At 46.7% G+C, this 25,397-nt stretch overlaps 1 protein-coding gene and 2 pseudogenes across 1 annotated transcript; 2 read left to right on the forward strand and 1 right to left on the reverse strand.

The window, feature by feature from the left end:
• The first annotated feature begins 1,270 nt into the window (after positions 1-1,270).
• LOC115332290 lies at positions 1,271-1,946 on the forward strand (annotated as a pseudogene).
• Positions 1,947-4,512: 2,566 nt separating this feature from the next.
• LOC121046853 lies at positions 4,513-5,255 on the forward strand (annotated as a pseudogene).
• A 15,507-nt stretch (positions 5,256-20,762) lies between these two features.
• Positions 20,763-23,673, reverse strand: LOC120841178. Its single transcript, XM_040212040.2, has 2 exons — positions 23,515-23,673; positions 20,763-22,724 (listed from the first exon to the last, which is right to left on the reverse strand). The coding sequence occupies exons 1-2, from the start codon at positions 23,671-23,673 to the stop codon at positions 20,808-20,810; spliced, it is 2,076 nt and encodes a 691-aa protein (XP_040067974.1). The 3' UTR covers positions 20,763-20,807.
• Positions 23,674-25,397: the final 1,724 nt, after the last annotated feature.

Genomic DNA, 25,397 nt, shown 5'->3' on the forward strand with positions numbered 1-25,397 from the left:
CACTATGCAAAGTGCATTCATGGCGTTTATTTGAAATCTATTTTAAACGGAAAAGCATCTCCGATTGTCCAGAGCGGGCATTAGGTTGCGAATTCGTGCGCTATCAAACATCGACTGACTTCCTCCTAGCACACATTGTTCGCGCCACCCAGTCATCCACAGCAAAGCAGAGACAAAATACGTGACAGGTCCTACAATCTTAAAACCAATTAAGTTTAGGCCACTTATGAAAGAAGTGTTGATTCCAGAAAAAAAAATCATGCTACTCGGTTTCTTTTTTTTTTGTAAAGGCGCGTTAATTTTTTTTTATTTTTTTTTTGTTCTAAAGTCAAGTTAGAGCGAATGTCCCGGTGTTTTTCAAACGTTTCTCACTTCTTTTTCCACATGGAACCCGCAACATGTGCAAATGTTTGCTAGGAATTATCCACTGCTACATCAAAGGTGCGGCAATATTTGCACAAAACATTTCTTGAACACTACGTTTAAACTGTTTTCGTCGGTTTGAGTATTAATTGTTGTAGAAATACATCTTGCCAAATATTATTGTAGAAACAAATTCTGACCATATTTCGCTGTGAGTTTTAAATCATGTCTTGAATTATATTATTGATCAATAAAACATCTTAATGAAGCATAAACCGAGATATATAAAAATTAAAGAAATATCATTGTTTTTCTTGGTTATGCTGTATTTAGTTCAAAATTTGTTTGGCTATCAGTTACGTTGTGATTAGCGACAGTGTGGCTGACTTTTAGCTTTTAGAAATTAATCTTATAGCTTTCTTTTGAACCCTTTATAAACAATAAAGGTTTGCGCTAGTTCATGTCTACCAAATGAGGCAGACGAACACAATTGCTGCAAACATTTTAAAAACTTATTTTCACCTTTGAGATATCCCGTTATAACTTGTATCGAGTAACTGGATTATTTAAAAAGGTTTAATAAATTTCGACATAGAAGTTTTAATCTAGACTAGATCTGAGAAGTGTTTCACGTTACTCATAGTGTTATGTTGTATTACCCGCGTTTCAGCACGTATGACGCGCCCCTTATTTCTTTTGATCGCTCCTCCTCTGCCCACCCCTTCCCTCTCTGATAACATGCTATAAGTTACGCATGCCTGCCGGCCGCGCGCTCTTCTCGCTCGCTCCGTCATGGAATAAAGTCATTCCACCTCGCCACTCGCCGAGCTACTCTCGTCAATCCTGTTCGTCCACTCGCACGAACACTACACAATGGCGACGAGGACACCGAACCTGCCTTGGGATCATGACTTCTGAAGATGAACCAAGAGATGGCCAGCTAACCAACCGAGACAGCGCCGAAAGCACCGAAAGCGTCGTCGACGCCGAGGCCGTGACCACCAGTTTCGGGCAAGTGGAACATTTTCATGAGTCTACTAGTGACTGGCTCTCCTACGAAGAGCGCGTGTTATCTTTTCTACAAGCCAACAAAGTTCCGGCAGAACTGCAAGTAGACGCCTTCGTGAGTTTGATCGGACCGAAAACTTTCGCTCTTCTCAAGTCTTTGACTGCTCCGGAAACACCGCCGTGAGAGTCCTTTGAAGAATTGCGGCAACTACTGCGCAAACCATTTATCACCCAAGCCGTCCGTAATTGGCGAGAGAGCGAAATTTCACCGACGGTCGCAAACTGAAGATGAATCCATTTCAGAGTTCATGGCCGAGATACGACGACTCGCACAAACGTGCGAATTTGGGAACTTTCTTGATGAGTCACTTCGAGACCACTTTGTCTGCGGCCTCCGACGAGTAGATATCCAGCGGCACTTGTTCAGTGAAGATAGGCACCTCACATCCCAAAAAGCCATCGAACGTGCTTTGTCACTCGATGCAGCTGTCAAGAACGCATCAGCGCCCCACTCAAGGTCAGACAGCGCCGCCGAACTGAACAAGCTGCGCAGCTCGGGGCCCAAGCCAAGGTGATAACGGCGCATTGCTCTCGCTGCGGTTCACCCAAACACGAAGCCACGACGTGTCCACACGCACAAGCAACGTGTTACAAGTGTCACCGTCAGGGGCACATACAGAGAGCGTGCAAATCAAAGACAAGGTCGCCCAAGAAACGTTTTCCAGTCAGGTCCTTGGAATCCCAAGATGAGTTCCCTCTCAACGGCGTCAAAGCATCTGCTCGGTCTACGCCCATCATGGTTGAAGTTCAAGTTCAAGGCACTCCGTTGTCGATGGAACTGGACACGGGGGCAGCCGTATCGATTATTTCAAGCAGCCTTCACAAGCGACCTTTTCCAAGTCTGCGCCTCTAGAAAACACCTCTTCGGCTGCGCACATACACGGGACAAGTCATCAAGCCCAACGGCGTGCTACATGTCAACGTCGAAAGCAGCGGCACGGAAAAAAAACTTTTACCACTCTATGTTGTACCGCAGACCGGACAACCGCTTTTGGGACAAGAGTGGCTTCAACACGTCCAGCTTCACTGGGACCGCATTCGAGACTTCAACGCCGTCACGCGCGCCTCGCCAACTTCGAACAAGCCTCCAGCTGAACTTCAGCGGCTTCTGCAAAGATTCAAGCATACTTTCATCGACGAGCTCGGCAAAATCAATGGTGAGAAAGCCCGTCTTTATTTCAAAAAGGATCAAAACCTAGATTTTTGAAGGTTAGAACGGTACCGTTTGCATTACGTGCAGCCATAGAAGACGAATTTAATAAGCTTGAAACATTAGGCATAATCTCTCCCGTTGCCAGCAGTTAGTTTGCGACGCCTGTAGTGCCAGTCATCAAACGTGATGGTTCTATTAGACTTTGCGGCTACTATAAAGTCACGCTAAACCCAATCCTAGACTCCGAGAGCTATCCGCTCCCTAAATTCGAAGAATCATTTGCTCTCCTGGTCGGAGGAAAAAAGTTCTCGAAGCTAGACCTCAACCGAGCATACCAGCAGGTAGAAATGGATGAGTCATCGAAGAGTTACCTAACTTTGAACACTCACAAGGGGCTCTACGTCGTAAGTCGCCTTCCGTTTGGCATCGCGTCCGCACCGGCGATATTCCAGCGAATAATGGACAATATCTTGAATGGTCTCGAAGGAGTCACTTGTTACATCAATGACATTGTGGTAAGAGGAAAAACTGACTAAGAACACTTCCGCAATTTGGAGGCTGTGTTGCAACGGTTATCTGGGATAGGCGTCAAAGTAAAACTGTCGAAATGATAATTTTTCAAGGATAAGCTGCAGCACTTGGGGCATATCGGAAGCCGACGGCGTTCAGCCAGCTACTGATCAGGTCGAAGCTATCATGAAAGCGCCGAGGCCAGCTGACACGCACCAGTTGAAGTCGTTGCTGGGACTAGTGAATTACTACGGAAAATTTATTCCTAACCTTGCCAGCGTGGTTGCACCTCTCAACCGGCTTTTGCGCGGCGACGTGCGCTGGTCATGGAGCGACAAATGTTAATTAGCGTTCCAGGAAGTGAAGAGGCTGCTGTCCTCTCCGCCGGTGCTGACTCATTACGATCCTGGAGCACCGTTGCAGCTGTCCGGCGACGCCTCAGCGTACGGCGTCGGCGCGGTCCCGTCTCACGTCGCTCCAGATGGGCAGTGTCGTCCGATTGCTTAATCGTCACGGACTTTGAATAAAGCGGAAGAAGGCTACAGCCAAATAGAAAAGGAAGCGTTAGCACTGGTATTCGGTGTAAAACAATTTCATTACTACCTCTATGGGTGCAGTTTTGTTCTTGTAACGGACCATAAGCCCTTGCAGACCATCCTGGGACCGAAGACCGGCATCCCTACCCTAGCAGCAGCCAGACTACAGGGCAGTTCTCCTTTCCGCGTACACATTTACGCTAAAGCACAAGTCATCAAAGGAAAATGCCAATTCAGATTGCTTATCACGCCTGAATCTTCAAGGTCAAAACGGCGATAACGAAGAGCCGTCAGAAGAATGTTTCTTCTTACTACGCTTCAGTACGCTACCGGTTAACCACCATGACATGGCTCGCGAGACAAACAAAGACCCGGTGTTGAAGCAGATCGTGCAGTACGTGGCGAACAGTTGGCCGAATCGCGTCGAGTGACGATCTAAAGCCTTTTTTCTACAGGCGCTGCGAGTTCTCATTGCAGCAAGGGTGCCTAATGCTTGGTACCCGTGTCGTCATTCCGCGACGTTTCCAGTCCTTCATGCTTGAGGAGTTGCACCAAGGACACCACGGAGTTGTCAGGACAAAGGAGCTGGCACGAAGCTCCGTGTGGTGGCCGACCATTGATTAGGTCATCGAGCGACAAGTAGGCGCATGCCAGCCTTGCCAGCTGCAGTGTAATTTGCCTTGCCCTGCTCCGCTACACCCGTGGGCGTGGCCCACTCGTCCCTGGGAACGAGTCCACGTGGATTTTGCGGGACCTTATAGAGGTGTCATGCTGTTTCTTGTTGTGGATGCTCATTCGAAATGGCTGGAAGTCTTCACAATCAAGCAGAAAACTACCGAACGAAACATAGACTTTTTGCACGAACTATTTTGTCGTTTTGGGTTCCCAGAAACGCTCGTGTCAGATAATGGACCACACAATTCACGTCTGCTGAATTTGCAAGCTCCATGCGCAGGATCGGTACACGTCATATTCGCACGGCACCGTACCATCCAAGTAGTAATGGCCAAGCGGAACGTTTTGTCCAGTCTTTGAAGGCCGCACTGCGCAAGGATATAGCCCTCCCTGTGAACGAGGCACTGGCGGACTTTCTTTTGGCTTACCGGAACACTCCGCACACTAAAAGCGGGGAAGCGCCAGCCGTCCTATTGCTTGGCAGGCGTCTCCGCGTACGGCTAGATGTTGTCGAGCCTTCAACCAGGGAAACTGTTTCTGCAAGGCAGTTTACCCAGACGCTAAAACGGCGTTCAAATGGTCGGCTCGGTAAACGGTTCTCGGTAGACGACAGTGTGCGGGTCCGAAATTTTCGACGTGGTGACAGGTGGTTTAGAGTCACGATTTTAGCCCAAACCGGGCCGGTATCCTACAAGTTGTGTGTAACCACGCCGCGAGGTGTGTTTCAGTGGGTGCGGCACAAGGACCACATTGTTCTGGTGCCACCGGAAGGGGACATCTCCACGACACTGGGACCTTTCAGGAAATCCGAGGTACTAGAGGCCTGCCTGCAGACTCCAGCACCACGAGAAGTGTCTCCTGCTCGACCACCACCAGCGGAACCAGCTCAGCAAGAGGAGCGGCGATACCCTTCTCGCCAACGAAGACCACCGGACCGCTACGCGCCCTAGCCTATTGTTGAGTGTAGAACAAACTTATTTAGGCCCGAGGAGTGTTATGTTGATACGCGCGTTTCAGCACGTATGACGCGCCCCTTTTTTCTTTTGATCGCTCCTCCTCTGCCTACCCTTTTCCTCTCTGATAACATGCTATAAGTTACGCATGCCTCCCGGCCGCGCGCTCTTCTAGCTCGCTCCGTCATGGAATAAAGTCATTCCACCTCGCCACTCGCCGAGCTACTCTCGTCAATCCTGTTCGTCCACTCGCACGAACACTACACAATGGCGACGAGGACACCGAACCTGCCTTGGGATCATGACTTCTGAAGATGAACCAAGAGCAAGGGGGTTGTTGTTTGGTTAAGAGTTCAGGATTTTTTATGCTTTCCATTGATGTTGGATATAGACAAGACGGACCGGCCAGTCTTGTTTTTTTGCTACTACTTCGTGTAAATGCAATAGTCGTTAGTGTCATCAACAAAAGGTTTCAAAGTTATCGCGGGATTGGAGACTTTAATCATCAGGAGGGGCCCAGTTATACTGAACTCAAGAAACCATTGGTACAATGCATGTTCTCTTTTCTTCCTTGAGATAAACAAAAATTATTTAAAAGTTAGTTGTTATGTGTTTTGAAGTTATATGACATCTGCTTCTGAGCGAAGTTGAAGCAGATATATTGATTAGCTTTAGCGTTCTGTACCTAAACTGGAATCAACATTCCGCATTTCAATTCGCGTGTTACTTTTGCTAAGTAATGGGCCAAAATTGTCACATTCCCACTTGACGACAATATAATTCAGTGTGTAATTTTAGTAACATTCTTTTTGAATCTCGTCAGGCTCATGCCAATTTTGACATACAGTTTTTTGCAGCAAAAATAAGCAGGCCTTGTGATTAACCCCTAGGAGCAGAACACTATTAATAATATTAATGTCTTTATTTTCAACAAATATAATCATAAACGTGAAATGGGGGAACACAGCATCGTTGCATGCTCAAAAAGCCTGATCGTTAGCAGTTATACAATGCATTTTTCAACCATGCTATCAACAGCTTCCAGTGGTATTGATAATTGTGAAAAAAAGTTGATCATGGGCGAAAGTTTATCAATTTCGGAAGATAATATTACATGATTATAATGCAATGAAATGCAAAGGTGCAAGCGAGCTGGAGAGGTACCGGGTTCGATACCCAGACCAGGCGGATTTTTTCAGTCGCGCACCAGTCACCTAGCTGTGTTTGGAGATTTGTGTTTGTCCTTTGTCCCTCTTGTTCCCCTTCTCCAGGGATTATTTTCGTCATAATATTACATATTTTCTTATGAAATATTTTGATCTCCACATTAAATTGAACTTTATAATCGTCTTCACTAAACCTAAATTTAAAAGACGCTTTAGCTTTTGTTGTTAAATTTCTTTTTAATTTACAGGGGCGGTGCGACGCTGAAATACCGTTGAAAATTAATCTTTTGACGTTCATAAGCTACGAAACACGGGTTAGTTTTACAGCGTCAGCTGTACTGGGCTTGTTGTACAAGGTGAGTATCGTGTTTCCAAAAACGAACGCTGCACGCGCACGGCTATGCAGGCGGCTTTGGAGCTGGGAGAGGGCGAGCACAGCAGTGATACGAACACTGCCTACAATACAAAGCCGGAGCGCTCGGAGAGATGAAGTCATTCTACGTCAGATCTGGCGTCCAAAGGATTAAATTTTCTGAGGCGTCGACTTCAATACCAGCGCCCTATCGCTCCCCCCCCCCCCCCCCCCCTCCTCCCCAGTTATTCAGACGGTCACGTCCTGTCACGTCATAGCTGAAATTGTCGCCTGGACAGCGACGGAAGGCCAAATGCGCAGGCGTCGGCGTTCGACGCCCAATAAAAAGCCCAGCGCGGTTTTTTTCTTCTTCTTTCGACATTTTCTTCCGTCGTTATGGTCTTGACCGCGTCATTGTGTCAATAATGCGCACTTGTTTTCCTTATACGTCTTCAACGGCACACCGATTCAGTCGAAATATTGCGTACGTCGGTGCCAAAGTCATTACACCGGAGGCCCAAAGGTGACTGCGTTCCGATTTCAAAACGAGAATGATCTTCATGATTTTTGGGTATACGAGTGATCCCGCATGCCAACTTCGTCATCTCAGGCCACACCAGGGTGAGAACGTCACTATTTGTTTTAGTCGTTGTTTGCTCTTGTAGAAAGCAAAGAAAAGCAGAAGTGTAGTCACACATGAGTGGAAGCAAAAGTGCGAGTGGCTTCGCGAAAGGGAACGTTTTGATATTCCAGAAGCTTGTCGTGCTGTTCCTTGTCGAGACCAATACACGTAATGTCATCTTCTTTGAATGTACGACTCATCTCCTTTGGCGCACGGTTATGATGTTTCATTAGTTTCCAAAAGTGCTTGAGTTCATCAATTGAATGAAACACACTGCTTTCACTCGTTTGTTCACTCACGTAGCCTCTTCGCTCCTGCTTACATGAAGGCACTTCTATATTTTAAGTGTGCGAGCTTCACTTCACGGATGCTGAAGGTATTTGGAAAATGCCCACGTCGACGACGATTACGGGCGCGTGTTGGCTGCGACACTGAGTTGTCCATGCCTCAGTAATGGAGCAGTTCCGTTGAAACACCCGGGATATCCGATCTACGTGTCAAGTGCGCACAGCAGGAGACAAGACAAGATACAAGCTCAAATATAAAGTGAATGGATGCCGCTGCTCTGCAAGCCGCCGTTGCAGAACTGTTTTTCGGTTCTGATTACTGTTATGCGTAGATGATTGCCTGTGAAATTATTTGTTTGCTCAAGTCTTGCGAAATTTAGGCTAAGGATACGTGAGAGGTATTTTGAAGGAGATAAATACCCAGTTTATTACTCCAGCTTTCGATGTAAATGCTTGAAGCTGCAGAACATTATCTAGTATAATATGCCTAGGTTTTATATGTTTTTTTTATTATAACCACTGTTGTTCAGTTTCACGTCAAAAAAAAGGCTCTAGGAACACCTAAGCACTTTCTATGAGTTGTGAATGCGAAAGCATACAAGCCGCTCGTCCGCTCCCTTATTTCATCTGTGGCGTACTTTCCGTCGCCGGACAGCCCGCACTTTCTCCTGAGCGCGCTGACCTTGGACGCTCCGTGTTAACGGTGCTCTCACGGTCGCGCAGCGCCAAGGGGTGAGCGGTCGTTGAAACTCACGCGCAGCGACCAATGAGAGCATCGTCGACGCGCGCTAGCCAATGGGATTAAAGCTGAAGAATTTAGGTGCGTTGGGTTGCTTTTCGAATGGTTTCATAGTTGGGAGCTGGCTTCACTTGGAGAAAAGATTTAAGGTGCCGTTTGGCGCGCCTCGCTCCATGAGACAGTTAATGCTTTCGCATTAAAAAGCAAAACCTATGTTGCATTAAAGATGACGCACACGAAGTATTCTAGTTTCGAAAAATGTAAAGTTTTGGCCAGCGCTCTGATAAAAATCTGACTTACCAACTGGACGGAATTTTCTTCAATTTATGTTTGTTGTGCTTGCTCCTACAAATAAGCAGTGTTGTGAAACATCAACTGTATTGCATTACGCAAATTTTAAATAGGTTGCCTACCTAGCGCATGTAGCATTACAGGTGTCAAGTTCAGTTGAAGCCACGATAATGTTCGTTTAGATGTTCGCGCGTGTGATGAAGAAGTATTCTTGCGAAATGTATGTCAAGGTGTAAGACAGCCGTTTTTACTTACGTGCCTTTTTCAGAAATAAATCTGCTGAAGCTCAAGAATAAAATTCTTGAAAAATAAAATAATTACTTCGAAGGCAACACATTTAAGTACCTTAAGTTTTGTTGACTAGCTTTTTCTTCTACAAGAAAGCTCAACACCTGAGTCAGCATCTGAGTACTATTGCTACTGGAAACTGAGTCCCCCATTTGCAGCAATAACTACACCATATTACCACTTAAACAAACCAATCACATCGTTCTCAAGAATCTTGACGTGCGCAATTTCGTCTTGCGTTTTCTATGATTATATATCATAACAATAATCTTCCAAAGGAATATTACTGTGTGCCGTTAAACATGTTTCTACTTCAATAATTGTGTATAGCTTGTATTTCATCTAATAAATCAAGTTGTGACTGTCAAACGTCCATTCGTACAATACTCAATCTACACTTCAAGCCTCTTTTTTTTTGCGCTATACCGGAAGGTATTTGATCGCCTTCTGCGCAGTGAAATAGGTTTCCGAGTCTCATTGGTGTTTATAAAATGACTTAGTTAAACATATAAGATAGAGCGAAAACGACAAGGACAACAAGTATACAGGACAAGCGCTAACTTTCAACAAGCTTTACTCAGGAACACCAAGCATATATATAAACACGACAGGTAAAGCAGCACTACATAAAAGTTGACTAATTTTGTGCACAATCATTCAAAAACTGAAACTCATTACTATGAGGTACAATAGAAGTGTTGCTGATACATGCCGTCCCACTTTTTTTTATAAAGAATGCTTCCAATAGCTCTCGAGCGACCGTCTCTCGGCCTTTTTTGTATGTTTAACTAAAATTAACCAACTAGTCCAACAACGCACCCTACTAAATAAAATGACTTCTTGGTCATGGGTGCGTTGCTGTCTACTACACTCGTTCTTACGACAGCATAACCATCGCAATTCACTCACCTGTCTACTGTACCGCGACGTCCGTCGGCCAACGCCCGTGGTGTCAAAGCAGGAGAACGACGACCTGATCTTCCAGGCAGTGTTGGTGATACCCTCTCTCGTTCGCTGATAATAGTCGCGTTTGAGGCGCACCTAGTTCGGCCAATTGCTGTTGCCCTGGGGCTCATGCAATCGCCCTCTTCGCCACCTGCTCTTTATCTCCTCACTTACCTTCGGTCGCCCGTTTCCTCGGCGGTCTAAGCCTTTGCGCGCAAGAATGGGGCGGCCGAGACATACGCCGGAGCAAGCAGCGGCTGCTCGACGGTGTAAACACGCCCGGGAGAAAGTTGTCAATGTGTAGGCACCGAAGGTCTCCCGCTGGGAGTTAGAATGGAACGCAGTCCATGTCAATATCTTGCTGTGCGTGCGTGCAAAGAGGCGCGTAGGTACGAATAGACCGATATCACTAAGCGTTCGGCGCATGCGTGATGCCGCCACAACTTTAGTTCACACACTCTAAGAAAAGATGACTACAGTGGGTAGTCAAATGGCGCTTTGGAGGCTTTGACTACCCCGAAGGGCGAGTTACTAGCCTTCGGGCAAAGTGACGACCCCAAACCGCTGTGGAATTACTACATTTCTGCAGGTGACGACAGGGGGATGGCCACTTTCGAATCCAATATTCACGTGCGGGCCGTCGTAAATGATATTAGTAACTTACATAACTACAAAAAAAACTATAAATTACATGCTTCCTCAGCTTTCGTGATCCTTTAAGATCCGCCAAGATCACATCTGTTGTGCAGTTCGCGTTGTAGGAAATCGCGTACCGCCGCGTATTCGCCGTTTCCCACGTGGTCCGTCAACAACCCGAGTCCAGCCTGGTTCTTTCACGGGAGCGGGATTCCGCTCTCAGTTTATCGGTACAATAAAACACAACGCTACAAAACACTCAATCTAAACTACAAATACAAGCTACATTACACAAATATTTACAAACGCACGTTAAACCCAAAGCTAAACACAAAGAAGGCCCAAAGGCCTCGTGTCCCGCGATATACTAGATCCGGTCGCCACCCACCTGCCTGCCTGCGTCTCGGTCTCGTCCGGAGTTCTAAGCTCTTGTCGTACCTGAGCGCGTTTTAAGCGTTGACTCGCATGCGTATATTGTGCCATCGGTGCCGTCACCCTCGCAAAATATTTCCAAATAGCGCTCCTCTCTCTTCGTTTTGGTGCCGTTTCCCGTTCGTTCTTCTATCCGCCATAACACGGATGGGCGAACGTGAAAGTGAGCACAGTTTTGGTTAAAGCCGCCATGCAGCTATGTCGCTGTCAATGGGCGTTGCTTACCGAAATCGAAACCAAAACTTACGCTTGCGAATACGTTCTCGACTATTCGATTAATTTCGAATATTCGTTTAACGACGAATATTCGAAAAATAACAAAGACTTAGTTTACGAATCGAATACGAATATTAAATGTGCAATATTCGATTCCTATTGGAAATTTCGAATATTCGCCCACCCCATAAAATAACCATTAAAGGCATTCGCTAGTGGTCGTATTGTTAATTCTATGCCATTAAGATAATAGAAAAAATTGTAAGGGCGCAGGCGAGCTGGTGAATATTAACCATGTTGAAATAACCTGAGACTGGGGTAGAGAAGAAGCATCAAATCGTAGAAGGGACAGAAAATAGACGTCGTCCTGTCTATTTTCTGCCCCTTCTACGATTTGATGTTTCTTCTCTACCCCAGTCTCAGGTTATTTCAACATGGTTAGGATAAAGTTTTTCACTTTGATTTGGACCCCGGTATATAAGACGCGTAGCATCTTACGGCGTTCCCGAAACCGTCTACTTTGGACGCGTTTTTGAATTTGGTTTTTCTCAAAGTACACTTTTACGCCAACGGTCCTGCTTCCCGTCGTCAAAGCCCGCAACTGCCGCCTCGCCTCCTTCGTAGAAGGGACGGAAGGGTGGCACTCGCCGGCGAAATTGAAAAACCTGCTGCTCGAGGGACATTGCAAAAAGAAGTTTTTTATTATTGTGTTTACCTTTATTATGAGAAGACTGCAGAGCGGTGCTCGTTTGTTGCGCACTCCAGTCACAATAACAGTTTGTACGTGAGAGCAAATATAAAATATATAAACATATTCTCTCAACCTGCACCATTAGAAGGTATAATAGGTTTCATCCAATTTAATATAAAAGAAAAGGATCTCAACAGACGAAGACGATTTTTTTTTTGAAAGCGGGACATCTGTTGCAAAGATGATCTCCGATACGAAAGCGAAACTTCCAAATCTGTCCGAATTCAGTGTTTTTAGAGAGCGCCATAAAGTTATGCATGTATATTATATCTCTCTAATGCGAGTCTATTTAGTGATTTGGTGCGACACGCAGTACTTTTCTAAGTGAAACTTTCAATTTACTAATTTATATGTTGCCTGCTTGATATGAATAGTAAGATAACAATTCCAAACATTATCAATTTCCCCAAATAGAGACTTTGGCAGAAAGAAGTACAAAATTAACTTTTTTTTTCCCCGCGATGCATAGTTTTAGCTCGAACGATGTGGCGACCCTTCAAAAACACATATTGAATATTGAACTTATGTAAGTACAGCCTGCTGTTTATTGTTGCCTATATTGATTTTAATCCTATACTTACTAACGACTTGTTAATATCTTTTTTACACATACATTTGTCAAACGCCTTTATTCGAGAAGCTGAGTGCATAAGCTCCTCGACTTGTGGCGTTTGATAAATATCACAACTTTGGCATATTAATAATAATCTTTATATGGACTCCTTGAGTCGCGGGTGGAAGGGCAAAAGGTAAACTATTTTACCTGACGAGGCCCCACCACCCTGTACATAGCTCAGCAGCATATAGCAGTAAACGCAAAGAAAACTATGGAGTCAATATCGTGTCCAGAAAACAATATTCTTAAACAAAAAATACATAAAACTGTAATAATAAAATTAAGCAAATATAAATAATAATATACATAAAAAGGCCCTTCATAGAATTGGCAGTAATAAACTGCTAGGAATTTGTCGCTTACAAAGCAAAGAATCGGTTAACAAGTATAAACACAAAAAACAAAAAACTGATAATCAGCCCCATAAATAGACCGATAATGATTAAATAAACAGTTTCACTACACTGCTCATAAAATGGCAGGAGATAACATTTCATATTTTTCTTGAAGATGAAAATGTGAATTAGAAGTTCTTATTAACTCAATGATATCGGGGTGGTTGTTTAGGAGCTCGAAGATTTTGTAAGTTATTGCTTGGGAACCGTAATTTGTTCGTATTTTGAGTTTCATGTAGATTTAGTTTTTCAGATTATATCGTCACGAGTGACAATTGATGAGGTGAAGATAACTGAAGAAACTAAACGTTTAATGGGGCGAACGTGCGCCCAAAACAAAAAGGAATCAGAAGAAAACAGCAGAGCGTCGCGGGCGTTGATGTCGGCGAAACCGCAGGATCGAGGGCAGGGGCGAGACTGACTTTGTCTCGCTACGCGAAGCCCCTTATGTACACGCGTGGGCTTCTGGATTGGTTGGCGTAGAAGGTTCGACGCGTAGAATATTCTAACCTCGCATTAGCCAACGCGGTTCTGGAATTTACCAGAACATCACATTAGAGACAACAAATATCCGTACCCGCGGCCAGAAATCGAACCCTGGCTTTCTGCGAGGAAGGAGAGCGTGATAACCGTTAGGCCACGAGCGCGCTGCCTGCTTGGTCAGCTGCGCTCGCGGCATTATTCCCCCCTTTAAAAAAGTGCATCGTCTCGATGCAGCACGAAACGAAAGCACAGATCCACAGCAAAAGGAAAGCAGAGACGCGAGCCACAGTTCACAGTTCACTCTTTGACGAGAGTCCACAGTTCTATCGTTCGTAGTACGGCTTGAGCCGGACGATGTGCACCACCTCGGGTCGTGGCTGGCGTCTTGCAGGTGGGCGCGTTCCGTCGGGTAGAGCTTCGTAGCTCAGATCGCCGAGGCGTCGAATGATTTTGTAGGGTCCGAAGTAGCCTTTGAGAAGCTTCTCGCTGAGTCCGCGGCGCCGTATTGGTGCTCACACCCATACCCGGTCTCCGGGTTCAAAGTGGACGTCCCGGCGACGAAGTTTATACCGGCGTGCGTCGACTCGCTGTTGATTGTCTTTTCACGATCTCGTTCGTCGAACTCAATCTGCCAGTACCCACTCTTCAGGTCCATTGACGAAAAGTATCGGGCGTGGCGCAGCCGGCCCAGAGTGTCGTCGATGCGTGGCAGCGGGTAGACGTCCTTTTTTGTTATGGCATTTAGTCGGCGATAGTCCACGCAGAACCGAAGAGTCCCGTCTTTCTTTTTCACCAGGACTACCGGTGAAGCCCACGGACTGCTTGAGGGCTGGGCATTGTCGTCGTCGAGCATTTCTTGGACCTGCTACTGGAGGACTTCTATCTCTTTCACAGAGACACGGTACGGCGACCGATGAACAGGAAGCGCGTTGTCTTCAGTGACAGTTCGGTGTTTCTCAACGGCCTTTTGGCGCACCTTCGACGACGTGGAGAAGCACTCATTGAACTCGGCGAGAAGGTCACTGAGTTGTCGTCGTTGTGGGGTAGGCAGGGTTGGGTCGATGTCAAACTGCGAAGGCGGCGTTATCTTGGGTGGCCACGAAGAGAGGTCTTCTGATATTCCGGCGATTGCTGCTGAGTCCGGAAGTTCCTCGGCGTGACCCACGACGGTGCCTTTCGTAAGGTGCTGGGCCTCCTGTCAGAAGTTCGTCACGGGTGCGACAGTGTGTCCGCTTTGGAGCTCCGCGACGCCTCTTGCGATGCCGATCCCTCTTCCTAGAAGCAACTGGAGGCTTCCTTCGAGCAGAACGTCGCCGCAGAAAGTCTCATCAACCCCGACGGGTACGAAAACACTAGACCGCTGCGGTAGGTTCACGTGGTTTGCGAGGAATCGTACCGCGGATGACGTCGCTTTGAGTTCGTCCGGTGGTGGAGCAGGTTTTCGTAGCGTCAGCCGGTTTGCTTCGAGGTCGATGACGGCGCCATATTCGCAGAGAGTTAATTCCGAGGATAACGTCCCTCGAACAGTCTTGCAGAACGACGAACTTGACAGGGCACGTCTCACCGTGGATTTCGGCTCGAACAGTGCACCTCCCGACAGGTGTAATGAGGTGTCCTCCAGCAGTTCGTATCTGCGGCCCCTCCTATGGCGTTGTTACTTTTCGAAGGCGGCAAGAGAGCCTCCCACTCAATACTGAGTAGTCTGCTCCGGTGTCCACGAGTGCCGATGCGTCGTGGCCCTCGATAATAACGTTTAGGTTATTGGACACCGATACATGCGCGTCGTTGTGATGTGGGGCGTTGGGAGAGTGGGAGCGCACCGTCGTTCTTGGAGGCTCTTTGCTTCGGTCGTCTTCGGCTACGCCACCTCCAGGCTTTGCCACACTTAGTTTTGCCGACGAGATTGCGGCGACAGGCTGTCCCGACGATAGCGGCGGAAGGGCGAAAGCGCACATCGAGGCAAAGGCGAACAGGAACCTCGGGGTGGAGTTTTTGCGTTACATTAGGGGAATAACTGCGTCGAGTTAGTTGAAGAAGAAAGAATTTATATACAATATTTACATGATGGTTCCGCTTGCTTTTGGAGCGCCGTAGCTGTCATTGTGCCTTCTTTTTCGTGGCATATCTCCTTTTCCTCTTCTTCTATATACGATAATTTTCAACTAACTCCCCCCAAAATGAGCGAATGCTCATTCTTGCAATTCCAGCGGGTATAATAACTGTATCGGACGACGGAGCTCTCCCCCACTGGGCAGCACAATCCTGCATGCTCGAACCTTGCCGTCCTTTCCTGGGAAAGTATCTTTAACTCTGCAGATTTTCCACATCTGCCGTGGGAGTCGGTCGTCTTTGAGAAGGGCGATGTCATCGGTTTGTAAACCACTTGAACTTCTGGGTTTGGTGATGTGAGCTGACCTCAGTTCTAGCAAATATTCAGATCTCCATCTTCTCCAAAATTGCTCTATAATAGTGCATCGATATTTCCAAAGTCGCGCTAAGTGTCCAGAACTTGCTTCATCTTTTGCTGGTAAGTGATGTGGGGAAGGGTGGTCAGTTTACGTCCCAATAAAAAGTGTGCTGGAGATAGAGCCTCTAGTTCTTTAGGGTTGTTGTAAATGTACGTCACTGGACGGGAGTTGACTACAGCTTCTACCTCAGTGAGGACCGTGGCCAGTTCTTCGAAATTCAGACTACTAGGGCCCAGAACCTTGCGTAGTGAGACTTTGACCGACCTCACTAGTCTCTCCCAAAAACCGCCCCACCATGCGGCTCTTTCTACAATTGTTTTCCACCTAATCCTGTGATTCGCAAAGTAGGTCTGCCCTTCCTCTCCTTGTATTGCTTCAAACATTTGTCTGATGTCTTTAGCGGCTCGTTTGAACGTTCAAGCGTTATCTGAATAAATCGTTTTTGCGATGCCTCGGCGTGCAACGAAGCGTTTGAACGCCAACAAAAATGCTGTTGTCGATAGGTCACTCACAAGTTCGAGGTGCACGGCACGTGTTACGGCACAAGTGAACAGTGCGATGTAAACCTTGCTACTTTCGTAGTGATGTCGACATATCAAAGGTCCTGCGAAATCCACTCCAGTAGTTTCGAATGGTTCGCATCTTGAAACTCTGTCGGCTGGTAGTGGAGCTACCGGCTCTGAGGCAGGTGCACAGCTTTTTTTTTGGCAAGTTAAACAGCGACGTATTGCTTTCTGTATGACTTGTCTTGCCTTTATAATCCAGTAAGTTTCCCGTAGCTGCGTCAAAGTGTCTTGAACTCCGGCGTGCAGCAGTCGACGATGTTCTTCCTCAATGAGAAGGGTAGTGAACCGGTGATTTGCAGGTAGAATTATTGGGTGTTTTACGCTTTCCTCATTGCTACTGCATTGTAAACGACCACCAACTCTCATAATATCATCATTGCCAATAATTGGGTTGAACGACTTGATTTTTGAATTTTTGTCAACTGGCTGCTGATCTTTTAGGAGTACGATTTCCTTCGGGAAAGCCTGCATTTGTGTAGCCGCTATCCAGTATTTTTCTGCGTCTATGATTTCATCGCTTGTCAGCGCTCCCCTGCGTTGTCCTTGTTGTTTTATGTTGTTTACAAAGCGTTTAATCCAGGCCGTTACTCGAACCAACTTATTAAATGAACTTTAGTTTTCCAAGTTTATCAGATGAATTTCGTCGGGTATTGTGAGTTGAACAACAGTATCTTTCTTTTCTTCAGCCTTGTATTCTTCGCATTCTGGTCTTTCCTCAACTTGATTTGGCCAGGATGATTCCGAGCATTGAAGCCAAATGGGTCCATTCCACCATATGTTGTTCTCAACCAGAGCACTTGGCATGAGTCCACGCGTTAAAAGATCTGCTGGGTTTTCTGAACCAGGACAATGTCTCCAGTTGATTGGTTCCGTCAGACCTTGGATCTCTGAGACGCGATTTGCAATAAACTGCTTCCACCGGTTTGCAGAACTATGAATCCAATAAGAGACGATCATCGAGTCAGTCCACAAATACACTGGGAGTCCTTCCATCTTCAACTTCTTTGTTAGAGAATGCGCCAAACGAGCGCCAATTAATGCTCCCATAAGCTCTAGTCGCGGAAGGGTCAACCGCTTGAAGGGTGCCACTCTCGATTTCGCCATTACAATGGTCACACACTTTCTCCCTCTTCCTCTTTCGATGCCACGTACGCTACAGCGCCGTACGCTTTTGTGCTAGCATCGCAGAAGACGTGCAATGCATTTTCTGTTTTGTCTTTGTTGAAGTCGCGAACGATGAGTCTTGGAACAGCGACGTACTTCAAGGCAGTGATGTCTGTACACCACTTGACCCATTCTTCGTATAAGTCTGAAGGTAACACCTCATCCCACTCAACTCCTCGCTCCCAAAGTTGTGTAAATAGCATTTTTATGGTTGTCACGGAGGGAGCAAGAAAACCCATAGGGTCAAATATGCGAGCTGTTGCTTGAAGTACGAAGCGTTTGCTGTCTTCACGTGAGCACAGAAAGTCAATTAGAGGTTCTATGTCGAAATTGATTATGTCTGCTTGTGCTTCCCAACCAATGCCTAGAACCTTTGTTCGGCCAATTTGTTCGGGTAGTGGTACTTGGCCGTACTTCCTTTAATTCCGATAACAACCTTGGTTCATTTGATTTCCACTTTCAAAGATGCATTCCCGCCTTTTCTAGTATCTTTGTTGCTTCTCTGCACAGTACCTGGGCTCCTTCCAAATCATCGGCGCCAGTTACCAGGTCGTCAACATACATGTGCTGTTTTAGAGTATTCGAGGTATCGGGAAATTCTTCGTTCATCAAATCGAAATGGTGTCTCAACGTTGCTGCCAGGAGAAACGGACTTGATGTTGCCCTAAATGGAACTCTGGTCATACTCCATGTTGTTATAGGCGGAAGTTGATGTCCTTGGTGTGGAGTAGTTTCGTACCATAAAAAACGTAAGGCATCTCTGTCTCGCTCCGCCAACATCACCTGTAAAAACAGCATTCTCGATGTCTGCCATTACGACGACATTGTGAGTACGAAACTCGATCAGCAGGTCTATTAATTCAGGATTTAAGTTCATTCCACTGGATAAGGTGTCATTCAGTGAAAGTTCCCCTGCAGCGCTGGAGGACGCGTTGAATACCACCCGTAATTTTGTTGTAAGTCGTTCCTGTCGCACAACCGCTTGGTGTGGAATGTAATATACAGGATTTCCGCTTTTTTCATTACTTTGAACCTTTTCTGCAAACCCATTGACAAAATATTCCCGTATTGCTGTGTCGTAGTCTCTCATGAGCGCTTTGCTTTTGATGAGGCGTCCAGTCAGTGATCGGAGTCGTCGTTCTGCGTTCTCTTTGTTGTCTTTGAGCATATCAACTTTATCATTCCATGGGAGGAAAACTTGGTATCGTCCGTCTTCATATTTTACGCTCTTTTTAAAGTCTTCAAATTGAGCAATTTCGTTGGTTGACGTTTCTTGTTCCTTAATTCCGATATGCTCCAGTTCCCAGAACGATCGCAATTGTGTTGATATCTCAGTTGCGTCAGCTGTCGTAACCTTCATCACTCCAGTAATTGATCAGTAGATAGCAGTAGATGATCTTGAGGACATGGGCCCTTGTAGAGTCCAACCGAGGATGGTGTTGACGGCCATCAATCCTGTTTTCAGGCGTCTCACGCTTCCACTTACCACGTCTTAATAGTGGTCGGCTCCGCTTAGTAGGCTGAATCCGTTTTCACATTCGTCGTTGTTGAGAGACGTATCAGCAAGCAGCATGTCTTCTGGTATGTCCAGCGTGACGTCTGGTGGTGTGTGAATGATGTCAGCACATATCTGTGGGACTTCTAGGGCTTCAATTCGTACGTCCTTTCTGTTATTTTGGTTGGGCAGCCATAGCTCTACTCTTCGACACTTTCTTAAAGCCGTTGCAGCGCCTTCTCCAAAGGTGAAGATCGTTAGGTCCTCTTCTCCTAAAACGTTCAGGTGAAGTTTCTTTGAGATGTCTCGTCTCACAAAATTGCGTTGGCTTCCGCCATCAATGAGAAGCCGGACAAGCACACGGTTTTGTTCACCTTCTGCCGATGCTTTTGCCGTTTGTAGAAGGACTTGGCAAGGCCCTCTGTTTTTGCTATTCGTTGCCTTTAGAGAGGACTGCAGCACTGTATCGTTAGGGGCTTCCTTCTTACTTGTACTAGACTTTTCGTGCGGACCTTTGTTTCCTAGCGCGTTGTAGCTTGGATCGCACATTGCCGTGGCATGCCTTTTAGAACATTGTGCGCACTTTAGCCACCTTGCGCTTCTGCAACCCCTTGCACGGTGGTTTTGCTTCGTGCATCGAAAGCATCGATTGTTTCTTTTCAGCATTTCTTTTTTCTCTTCCAATGGCATTGGTATAGAACAATTGGCAGCTAGGTGGTCATAGGATCCACAGAACAAACATTGTTTCTCTTCTTTCTGAGTTCCTGTCGCAAACATACCTGCCGAATGCGGGTATTGTGTCTGTCGGTCTCTTCCCCCAGGAGTAGCTCTATCCCTATTGGAAGTTGGTTTTCTTTGATTTCTATGCTGAGTCCGCTCTCGGCTTTCAATTTCCGTTTTCAGGAAGTCCAAGAATCGTTTTAGCTTGTTGCCTTCGTTTGTTGATACTGCTGTTGTCTTTCGATGATATTCCAGTTAGAGATCTGATGGCATGGCTTTTCGCAGAACCGTTAGGAGGATGATTCCGTATGTCGTTGAACATACACCAAGTGCCTCAAGACAACGAACTCCAGACTCAACTTCTTCGTACAATAACCTGAGCTTCTCGACGTCCTGAGAGTTGTTTATTGTTCTTACAGCCAGCAACCGTGCAAGGTGTTCTTCTATGATGAGTTCTTTTTTCCCGAATCTTGCTTTCCGAATGACGAATGCAACTGCGTAATTTTCAGATGTTAGTTGAAAACCGTCAATTGCCGCAGCAGCTTTGCTTGCAAGGTAGCTCTTCAAGTATTTAAACTTGTCAATTTCCGAGAGAGACACATTTTTGTGGATCGTAGCGTCAAACTGGTCCCAGAAGCCCTGCCATGACCGAATATCTCCGGAAAATTTGGCGATTTCTAATTTCGGAAGCTTCGCTGTTGCGTGTGTCTGACTTGCATAGAGCTGTTGTTCTGATCTACCAACTTGTGTCGAGGTCTCCGGCGTTCTGTTGATCATTTGCTCTTGCTCTCTGAGACTGACTGAAATCTTGTCTTTATTGATGAGAAAGGTTCGCCTGCCTATGGTCTGGTGAACCTGAGGCAGGAGGGAGGGGGTTGAGAGGGTTGTAGGCCGAGGGGATTATGATGATGATTAGGCTAGATGAATTGATGGACCCCGGATGTCCTGATAAAACGTATCAGTGAATCCAGGATTTGCTTTCTGTGTTGTGCCTGTCCTTTTCGGTGGGTCCAGGCTTCTAAATTCCTTGGTTTCGCCTCACTCGTTAGCGAGGCCCATGCGTCTTGTCTGAATTTCTCTAGACTCTTACAGACCCATAGCATGTGTGTTGCTGTCAGCAACACTCCTGCGATGCATTTCTTGCACACAGGGTCGATGTCTTCATTTCCTTCTTCCTTTTTTGTAAATGTTGTTTTTCTTGCCGGTGTTAAGGCTGTACCGGTCCTGATTCTTCGGAATCGTACATTCTCCCACCTCGTGTACCCTTGCGGGATTGGGTCTTCTACTCTCAGTAGAAGGCCTTGCAGGTAGAGTTTGCGTTCTTTCTTTGCCAATTCGGCTCTTTCCTCTGGGTCAATGGGAGTTTCCTCGGTTGCTTCTTCCCGAGAGGTTAGGCCAGTTGCAGAGCTGGTGCTGCTAGCTGCCTCCGCGGCGGCCTGGTGTGCCCTCTCGTTGCCCAGGATGCCAGTGTGCCCGGGTAGCCATTCAATTATCAGTGTAGAGCCTTGTTTTTTTAGCTCCTTTGCGATTATTTTGATGGTTTTAACTGTCCTGTTTCTTGTTCTGCTGTTTCTGCACGCTTTAAGCGCCTGCTGCGAGTCTGTGAATATTCGGGCCGTATAGCCCGGCTGGAGAGTTCCTTTAATGTCTTCAGCAGCTGCCAGTATAGCTTTGAGTTCGGCCTCTCTGACGGACGTCTGTTCTGAGAGTTTTGCTGTTTCGATTTTGTTCCCCGTTTCATCTGTCCATGCTATAGAAACAGCCGCGGTGTTCTTCGCGGCATCCATGTATCTTATTTCTCCCTTTCTTTCTTCTTCTGTACGTTGTTCCAGCCACTTGTTGTGTTTCTTAGCTGCGAAGGCTCTTCTTCCCATCCCTGTCTTGGGTATCGGTTTGTGGTCCGTTATTTCAATGTCGTTCCAAGGTGGCAGGGCGTCCTCTAGTGGGTACCGTCCTTCTGCTGCATAGCCCAAAATCTCAAGAAGACGCCGGCCGTGTGCGGTTCTCTCTAGGCGTTGGAAGTGTGCGATCTTTTGCGCCTCCGCCTGTTCTTCTATTGTGTTCATCCCCGCGTATTTCCGGAGGTCTTCGAGGGGTGTATATTTTGGGAGTCCTGTAACTATTCTCATGGTCTGGTGGTTTAATCTTTCAATCTTTTTCCACTGGGTCCTGTTTAGGTTCATCCAATTGCAACTGTACAGTGCTTTAGAGGTGAGGAGTGCTTCGGCCATGATTCTGATAGACTTTTCATCGGCCCCCCATGATTTGCCGGTTGTCTTTCGGATGAGTTTAAGTGTCTGGTTCCATGTCTTTTCTAGCTCGGGTAGCCATTTAGTGCTTCGTGCCGTCTCTTCAAAAGTGACTCCGAGGATCTTAATACTTGGTTGCCTGCCTATGGTCTGTCCTTTCAGCTGAAGTTGCACTAGGTGAGCGATGCCCTTCCTGTGATCCCTTGGTCTTGCGACAACCATGTATTGCGTCTTTTCTGGGGATGGTTCCATCCCCACTTCTTCTAGGTAGTTCGTAACCTCGTCGATGCCTCTTTGCATTATTTGCTCCTGTTCGCCCAGGGAGCCTCCTTTGGTCCATAGCGTGACATCGTCAGCATAAATTGTGAATCCAAGGTCTTGAATACGTCTGAGCCGTGTGGGTAGGTCAGCCATCACAATATTAAAAAGTGTGGGTGATATAACTGCTCCTTGTGGTACTCCCCTGTTGTTAGGGGCCTCAGGGCCCATCGTGTTCCCGATTTTTACTTTGAATCTTCTCTTGTCGAGGAAATTGTCGATGAATTTTAGCGTTCTCCCTCCTAACCCGCATCTTGCCGCCCCGTCCTTGACCGCCCACTGTGGCACGGAGTCGAAGGCTTTTTTTTATGTCGAGTGCAACTACAAGCCTTGGGTCTTCGCGGTCCTTGTCTGCCATTACATCCTCATATAGGAGCTTTATGCTGTCCTGAGTCCCCGTGTATTCCCTGAACCCGGTTTGTTTTGGATCTAATCTATCGTAGGTCTCCAGGTACCACTGTATCCGCCGCGCTATCATCTTCTCGAAGATTTTACAGACGTTTGATGTCAGCGACACCGGTCTAAAGTTCTCGATCTTGTCCTGGGCTTTCCCAGGTTTGGGTATCGGGGTTAACCAGGAGACCTTCCACGAATCTGGTATCTTGCCTTTAGCCCAAATGTCGTTGTACTTATCGAGTAGCTTCTCTTTGGCCTCTGTTGAAAGGTTTCTGAGAGCAGTGTATGTAATCCCGTCAGGGCCGGGGGCGCTCTCTTGTTTGGCAGTGTGAATTGCTTCGAGCAGTTCCCCCATGTTAAAGGGTTCATCCATTCCCGGTTCTTGGGGCGGTTTCGCAGACCAGTATTTCTTGTGTTTCTGATCTTTTCGGTTGCAGATCGCAGTCTGCGGGAAAAAGAGTTGTCCCGCTTTCGCAGCTAGCTCTTTCTCCGTGATGTTGATTCGCAGCGCGAGGTTTTGTGCAGCGTTTCTAGTCTTTCTCTTTCTTTTGTCCATTCCCTTGAATGTACGCCAAGCTTTTCTAAGTCCAGAGCGTGCGTTGACGGATCCGCAGTGGTTTCTCCACTTCTGTCTGCTTAGTTCCTTGGAGTATTTTGTTGCCTTGGCAGTTGCCATGTTAAATTTAATTTTCAGTTTTGTTGTCTTCTTTTTCCGGAACCTTTTAAGGGCTTGTAGTCTGCTAGCCCATAGGTTGTGGAGGTGCGTGTCTGGTGTGGGGTCTCCTTTTTTGACTAATACTTGTGTCTTGGCATTCTTCATAGCTTCGCGAATGACATGTTCTATGTCCTCATTCAGCTTGAGGCTCTCTTCGAGTATCTCACGAAATTTGTCCCATTTTATGAATGTGCTTGATTCCTTGCCATTATTTCCTCCTGTATGCTTGATTTTTATCTCAATAGGGTAGTGGTCGCTGCCGTGTGTGTCTCTCCATGGAGTCCACTGAAGATCAAGGTTTGCTGTGGCCCAAGTTAGGTCTGGTGTGGTGTCTGTGGTTTCTTTGTTTAGCCAGCCTTGTTTTAACGCCCGGTTCGTTGCAGAGCTTGAAGTTGTTTGTTTGCATGGCTTCTAAGATGTCCCTGCCTCTCTTGGCGTTAATTTCGTATCCCCATTCGCGGTGTTGCGCATTGAAGTCTCCTCCGATGATCGTCGGGTCTCGTTCCGCCAGCTCTGATATCTTACGGATCCACTCCGCCGTTTCTCCGTCGTTTGGGGTAGCTCTTGGTCGGATGTAGACCGAGACTACAACGAGCTTCATATTACCCCTCTTCAGTCTGACTGCAGTCACTTCCCGTTCGTCCGAACAGAGTTGGGAGGTGTCGAGGTAAGCATGTGGTATGTGTCTTCGTACGCCGATGGCAGCCCATCCTTTTTTCTCTACGGGGTTTTTCTCTCTGTAGCTGGGATTTGACTTTATTGTAGGTGTCACATAGAATTCAAACCCGGGTAGTGTCATACTGGGCGTTTTTGTTTCCTGTAGGAGCAGGATGTCAGGTGGCTCCTCTCTATCTAAACGGAGCCTCATCTCCGCCATTCTTGCCGAGAACGTGCTGCAGTTCCATTGAACGATTCGGGTCGTTGCCGTGTTTGCCGGTCCGGGTCTTTTACCTTTATTTACCGTGCTTGAGGGTGGCAATGTCTTTCTTGAGATCTGCAATAGCTCTGAAAACTGCCTCAAAGCCCATTGTCATCTCCGTGCTCATCTTGGCTACCTTTGTTTCCAGTTTAGTTGCTCTGGACTCCAGGTCTTCCTGCTTTTTGGGCTGTTCTGTCATTCCTTTCGTTGTGCGTCGAATCCAATCAGATGGAATCCATTTCGGGATCGTTTCTTCGTGGTCATCTTTTATTGCCGAATTTTTCATATGATTCGCGTTGAACCGGAAGACTTCCTGAAGACTTCCTGTTATGTCGGTTTGGTTTATTGGAGGGGTCGGTACTAGCTTGGCCGCCGCCGCGTAGCTCGCCCTTCCTTGTTGCGATCGCTGCCGCTGATTGGTCTTGTTCTTGGGGATCTGTCTCTTGGGGCATTCATTGCTGAGTGCCACACGAGGTCCGCCGCAGTTTCTACACTGCGGTTCTCGTTCGCATTCCTCCATGTCTTCATGTGCGTGTCCACACTTACCGCAGCGGCGCTCCCTATTAGGACACATCGGTCATGTGGCCGAGACCGTGGCAGTGGAAGCACACTATTGGTCTCGGGAGGTATGGTTTCACATCGTAAACCTCCCTGGAGAATATAACTTTTCTTGGGAGTGTTGTTCTTTCAAATGTTATGACCACTGTGTTGCTATTTTTTCCCATGAGGCGAGCGTAGACGATCTTGTTTGTTCTACAATCCATGTCTTGCTTGAGGGTTTCGGGGGTCTCATCATTGTTGTCACCATGTAAGTATATAACTCCACGTATGTGATTGTTCCCCATGGCCTTGTATGGGTGCAAGGCATATGAATTGTCGCCTTTCTTTACCTCAGTAATTTGGAGAAGCT

This window comes from Ixodes scapularis, unplaced genomic scaffold, assembly GCF_016920785.2.
Source record: "Ixodes scapularis isolate PalLabHiFi unplaced genomic scaffold, ASM1692078v2 PGA_scaffold1__304_contigs__length_218370807, whole genome shotgun sequence".
Taxonomy (NCBI): Eukaryota; Metazoa; Arthropoda; class Arachnida; order Ixodida; family Ixodidae; genus Ixodes; species Ixodes scapularis.